General features: G+C 39.4%; 1 protein-coding gene across 5 annotated transcripts in view; it reads left to right on the top strand.

The window, feature by feature from the left end:
* The first annotated feature begins 307 nt into the window (after positions 1–307).
* Positions 308–6,599, top strand: part of LOC111488654 (probable inactive purple acid phosphatase 29) — a 421,893-nt gene continuing 415,601 nt past the window's right edge. For 2 of the 5 annotated variants that reach the window (XM_023136529.1, XM_023136527.1), the window contains exons 1-3: positions 308–668; positions 757–1,151; positions 3,242–3,694. In XM_023136529.1, the coding sequence (XP_022992297.1) occupies positions 392–668; positions 757–1,151; positions 3,242–3,694 (1,125 nt within the window). In that variant the 5' untranslated portion in view covers positions 308–391. Of the gene's footprint in view, positions 669–756; positions 1,152–3,241; positions 3,695–4,919; positions 5,113–6,599 lie in introns of those variants that run through there. The other 3 variants (XM_023136526.1, XM_023136528.1, XM_023136525.1) reach the window with 2 other exon arrangements.

The raw sequence follows: 6,599 nt of genomic DNA, 5'->3' as shown, positions 1-6,599 counted from the left end.
TGTGCTCTGTTTACTTTCAAATGACAAAGAATAACCTCGGTGGATCGAGGGAAAGTTGAGTGCAGTTTAAAAGGGAAGACGGAGTCGGCTGGGTCGTGATTCCGTGGTTGCCCTCACCATAAATCGCGAGATTTCCAACAAGGATTAACTGATTTTTTTTTTTTTTTTTTTTTTTTGATCTATTACATATTAAATAATTTAAAATATAATTTAATGCATATGCGTATCTACCAACCGTCAACTTTCATTATTACGGTATAATTCAGCGTGGACTTGATCAACATGGTCTTTGGTTAGTGATACCAATTGACAGTCCATTGCCGATAACTTCCTTCCTTAACCAAAACCATCCATTTCCCTTTCTTCTTCTCTCCCTCCAAGATAGATTCCTATGGCGGTGCTGCAGTCGTGCCTTTATCTGGTTGTTCTCTTGTCGGTGATTCTTCCGGCGGCCAAATCCCTACGGAATCCGGCGATGCGGCTGAGATTTGGCAAAAAAGGAGAGTTTAAGATACTGCAAGTGGCGGATATGCATTATGGTGATGGGAAAGCCACCCCATGTGAGGATGTTCTTCCCAGTCAGTTAGCTTCCTGCTCTGACCTCAATACCACCGCCTTCGTTCGCCGGATGATTCGAGCGGAGAACCCTGATTTCATCGTTTTTACTGGTAAGTCTCTTCTCCTATTTGGGTTTGAGATTAAATTGAACATTTATTATGTTGATTACAAAATGGGTTTCGATTGTTTCATTTTCAGGGGATAATATCTTCGGATTTGACGCAACGGATGCGGAAAAATCTTTAGAGGCGGCATTTGGTCAGGCAATTGCGTCCAACATTCCATGGGCAGCTGTTTTGGGGAACCATGACCAAGAATCCACTCTTTCAAGGGAAGGAGTAATGAAGCATATTGTGGGCTTGAAAAACACTCTCTCAAGGGTTAATCCTTCAGAGGTAAACCCGATCGATGGCTTTGGGAACTACAATCTGGAGGTTGGTGGCGTTCAGGGCTCTGCTTTTCAGAACAAATCTGTTCTCAATCTCTATTTCCTTGACAGTGGTGATTACTCCACAGTTCCTGGGATCTTTGGGTATGGCTGGATTAAAGCTTCTCAACAGTTTTGGTTTCAGCTTACTTCAGCCAAGCTCAAGGTACATTATTTCTGCTTTTCTACATCTTAATACGTTCTGTTTTGCTTTAGAAGTGCTACAATCACTTGATTTGTAAGCATGTTTTGTCCCAAAGAAGGGTTTTAATTCATCTTGGTAAGGTTTCAAATCGATGAAGATGTGTGGCGATTGCTTGTTGGTGAGAACCAAGATGACGGAAGTAAGACATCAACTTTAGTAGACCTCTCTGAGATCCCACGTTGGTTGGGAGGAGAATGAAGCACTTTTTATAAGGGTGTGAAAACATTTCCTCAACTGACAGTGTTTTAGAAAACCTTTGATAGAAGCCTGAAAAGGACAGTGTTTTAGAAAACCTTTGATAGAAGCCTGAAAAGGAAAGCCCAAATAAGATAATAACTGCTAGCGGTGGGTTTGGGTCGTTACAACCTTAACTTAGTGTAGAGACAAGGTTAAGTGATAGGGCTTAACCAAGAGTAGAGGCAAGTCAACTAGAGTCACAAATAAGTGAAAATGCGTGTCTAGATGTCATGAATTGTCAAGAGAAGTTGATTTTGCACGCTAATGAAGTTCGATTGAAAATGAAAGAACCTCGTCTAAGGTTTGATAGAACCTAAAGAGTCATAAAGGAACCTTGGGGCTAGAGTTTTTTTTAAGGTTGACTATGATTGAGCCAATGATACGGTGCCATATAGTTGAAAGGCATATGACATGACACGAGGCATGTACCTAGGCCCTAGCGAGTGGCTAGCACTCTACAAACATGCAAGCACCAAGTTGGCTTGTCAATTGAGCTTGTTTGTGAGCATGCGTATATAGGTGGGTGCACACCCATGTAGGGCAAGATTGCATGCAGGTCGGCGTCCAGATGCATGTGAAGGATAGTCTTAGCATACGAAAAAAGTCGTATCAAGCGTGCATAGGCGTGTGCATAAGTGAGCATGAGCATTGTGTGTTAGTGTGCAGAAGATAGCTACACGAGTCCAAGTGTTGTGCATAGGTTATCCACACAACAAGGCAGGCAACACGAGTGTTGCTCAACAATAATCATGTCTGGAAAATTAGTGGGGCCTTAAGTTCACGCTATATCTTGATAGGGTAAATGCTTATTTGAACTAGATGATTGCTCTGTTGAATCCAGAAACCGCTAATGTAATGGGTGGTTATGGACGTGGGAAGTTATTCCTTGTATTAACAGGAACTGGGGTATCATTTCCTTCGGGAAATTGTGTCTTCTAATGTGCTTTGTTTGTATGATGACTACGCGCATGTCCCGTGATGCTTTGTTTGTATGGTTATTACTTCCTGAGTTAATGTTCTTCATTGCAAATCATCTCTAGAGCATACTAAAGGGACCAATATTGTAACAGCCCAAATCTACTACTAGCCGATATTGTTCTCTTTGGGATTTTCCTTTTAGGCTTTCCCTCAAAGATTTTAAAACACTTGTTCTAAAGAGAAGTTTCTACACCCTTATAAAGAATGTTTTGTTCTCCTCTCCTACTGATATGGGATCTCACAATCTACCAAAGAGGACAATATCTATTAACAGTGGGTTTGGGTTGTTACAAATGGTACAGAGTCAGACATCGAGCAATGTGTTAGTGAGGAGACTGAGCCCTGAAGGGGGGTGTACATGAGGCGGTGTGCCAACAAGTACACTGGGCTTGATGGGAGGTGGATTAGAGGGTCTCACATTGGTTGGAAATGGGAACGAGCGCTAGCGAGGACGCTGGAATTCAAAGGGGGGTGGTTTGTGAGATCCCACATTAGTTGGGGAGGAGAACAAAGCATTCTTTATGAGTATGGAAACTTCTCTGTAAAAGACGTGTTTTGAAAACTCGAGGGAAGTATGAAAGGAAAAGCCCAAAGAGAACAATATTTGCTAGCAGTGGGGTTGGACCGTTACAAATACATTGTTAAGACACTACATGGTGACTAGTGGGAAGAATTTAGTAAAGTTACTTGATGAAACTCATTTTGTGATAACATTCGAAGTCTTTGGCTACATGCTCGAGTCTACGGGAGTTCGTAAGCCTCAAACATTTTTCCTTTTCATTATATCAATGAGAAGTAAAAAACTAATATGATATAATTTCTATTTTTGGATGCAGAGGGCATACATGAGCAAGCCGTTGCCCCAGAAGAGTGCAGCACCTGGGCTAGCATACTTCCACATACCATTGCCTGAGTTTTCTCGTTTTGATGCATCAAACTACACTGGTGTGAGACAAGAAGGGATTAGCTCTCCTACCGTGAACTCTGGTTTCTTTACCTCCATGGTGGAATCAGGGGATGTGAAAGCAGTGTTCACAGGTCATGACCACCTCAATGATTTTTGTGGGGCTCTTAATGGGATTAACCTTTGCTATGCTGGAGGATTTGGGTACCATGCTTATGGCAAGGCTGGGTGGCCGAGGAGAGCTCGAGTGGTGGTGGCTAACTTGGAAACAACAAGCAATGGAAATTGGGGAACTGTGAAATCCATCCGAACCTGGAAGCGCCTTGACGATGAACATCTCACGGCCATTGACGCTCAAGTTCTTTGGAGCAAGACCTCTGTTGGTAACCTTCTTCCTCCTTCCTTTTTTTCTTGCTAACCTCTGCGTTTATCTTCACCATAACTTGTTTATCACTCCATTTTAGAAGTAGGGATGTTTGGCAATGGTCTAAAACCAATGTGGAAAGGTTCCATACCACTTTTAAAGTGATTTTCAGTCAATAACTTTGAGCGTTTGACTTAGAATCACTTATCAAAATTACAATAGATAATTGGAAAACAATGGATTACTTGTTAGAGAAATAAGAGTAACATTAGTCCGCTACAACAGTGACTTTGATAACATCTATGAATAGGAAGAATTGACAAATAATCACATTCCCCTGTTGACAGAACAAGAAAGAGTGAAGTTCTATCTAACATGAAAGCAAGTAAAAAGGGTTTGGAATGGACATGCAGCCATGGACAACACGTCTTGGACAAGCATGATTGGAACATCTGACATGCGGTCACAAGCAACCTGTCTTAGACAAGCATGATTGTGACGCAAAACCCACACGCGAGAGCGCACACACTTTAAGAGTAGGCGCACCCGCTATGTGTCAACATCCATAGTGCGATTGTGTCTCGAGAAAGCCATTGAGGACGATGACTAGTTTTAGTGGGGGAGAATGTCATAACCATATTAAGAAAAGTGTAGATTGTAACCTTTACATGTAGATAAACAAGGTGTGCTACCTCAAGTGCACCCATATGGCTATTTGAGGGCCAAGACAAACAACTACCATGATGCGAGCAAGGAGGACAATTCCTCATCCAACAAACCGTAGAAAATGTGCATTCAAGCCAAGTTGAGATGTAAGTAAGAATAGGCTTGATAAGGTTTCGGGTAGGGACATGAAGAACTCTAGAGTTGAGTCCGTTTATATGAATGTTTGTCAAATTTGGTGTCGATTAGACACACGATGGACGATCCACGAGATTGTATGACCATTTGCCAAAATCATGTCTATTCCCAAACAAAATATTCATTAAAATGTACTAGGGGAAAGTATGTTGTTAGCTCTCCACCACCCCTAGGCTCTGTGGCTCAAGTAAGCTACATGTGGCACATATGTGTATTATAGTGTGGGGGTGTGTTATGAGACTAGCGTCTCAGACGACTTCTTTTGAAATAGATTATTCGAGGATAGTGTCGGACGACATAGATATGCCGACATTGGGCCCCAGTCCATTTTAGGTTGATTAGTTATTTGTAATTATGGTTAATTATTATTATTATTATTTTGTAGGTGGGCTGATATAAATGTTTGAAAAGTGAGAATGATAGCACGTGTGCATTTCAATCGGAAGGACGATTTCGTGGAAATGGTACGCATGCACTTTTTTTTAATTACTAATTTAAAAAGATTTGGTGTTATATAGATTTATACCTTACTTTGGTTTCTAATAAATACTACACTCGAATATTATATTAATTTTTCATTTGAATGTTTTTTTTTTAATAGAAATTATATTGAAAAATAAAAATTATTTCATCGAAGGAATATTGTTTAAGAAAATAAATAGAAAAATTTGGCTCCATTTTGAATTGAAATAGGAGGTAGTTACTAATTTTTTTTCAAAATAGTGAAGAAAATTTAATTGTATAAATGGTATCAGAGAGCCAAGACACTGAACAATGTACCAGCGAGAAGGTTAAACCCTGGTGGAGGATAGATACAAAGTAGTGTGCTAATAAGGACGCTAGGCCCTAAAAGGGATAGATTGAGTGGGAGTCTCATATTGATTGGAGAATGCAATAAATACCAACATAGACACTAGACTCGGAGAGAGAGGATCATGAGATCCCACGATAGTTGGGAAAACAAAGCATCTTTTATAAATGAATTTTAAATTGAAAATATGAATGAAGAGGGGTGGTATTTGGTTGAGGAGAGAGGTTAGATTTAAATTCCATTATGCAATCCACCCAACCAAAAACATATAATAACCCATTTAAAATAGTCGGGACATATGTGTGGAGGGTTTGAATTAGATATGAAAATTTAATTGTGGCCAAGTTAGGTATAATGAACCCAAAGCATTGATTTATCTAGATATGCCATGGAGCCACATTGAAAGTGTTGCAACCATTACCAACCTCGCAACCTGCCCTATCATTCTGCAAGCCCAAACCCTGTGCTTGATGTAGTGTGCACGTCTACCCCTACCGCTGCCAGCCTATTGGCAACCATAAGTATTCCTTCACTATTAGAACTATTCTAGACACATGTTGAATATATGAATACTTGATCGCTTGCTGTGGTATATAATAAAATAGTGTAAAATTTATAAGAATAAGGGCAAGCATATACTATCACAAGTAGCTAATAATAAGTTAATTATCGATTCTACAGAGAATATGTCTTTTCGGTTAATTTTATCTCTAGAAATTAAGTGGGTTTTTGGATAACATTCAAATGGGTGTCGATGATATTAACTAATTAAGTAAAACTAAAGTAGAGTGTCACTGTTGTCGAGAAATAGAAAATGATGAGAAAATCAACTATAATGAGGAAGGTTCGGTTAAGAGAGATTAAATCGATGAATGGTTGATTTTCGTGGCAGATTTTAGTTCCTTCTAATAGATTCTCAAACCCACTTCTGAGGTCATGCATAGGGATTACTTTCATAATCGATAATCGTTTTTAATTTCTGTTAACAAGGCTTGTAGCTGTAGTAGAAGAATTATTTCTAACCCTTCTATTACCTTCAAGTTTCCTTGCAATGGAACTAAAGTATTAAGAGGATTTTATTGCTCCCTCTCTTCTACGACTATGTATGTAAAATAGCTAATTAAACACACATGTAAATCATTTACAACTCTCTAATAAACTAAAATCATACCGTCAACATACTTAAACTATATAAACAAAGAACCCACATCTTAATCATGTAAAATTGATAAAATAAGAAAACAGGATAAGGAA

This window comes from Cucurbita maxima, unplaced genomic scaffold (assembly GCF_002738345.1).
Source record: "Cucurbita maxima cultivar Rimu unplaced genomic scaffold, Cmax_1.0 Cma_Scf00013, whole genome shotgun sequence".
Lineage (NCBI taxonomy): Eukaryota > Viridiplantae > Streptophyta > Magnoliopsida > Cucurbitales > Cucurbitaceae > Cucurbita > Cucurbita maxima.
This window is presented reverse-complemented; position numbering and strand designations above follow the sequence as displayed.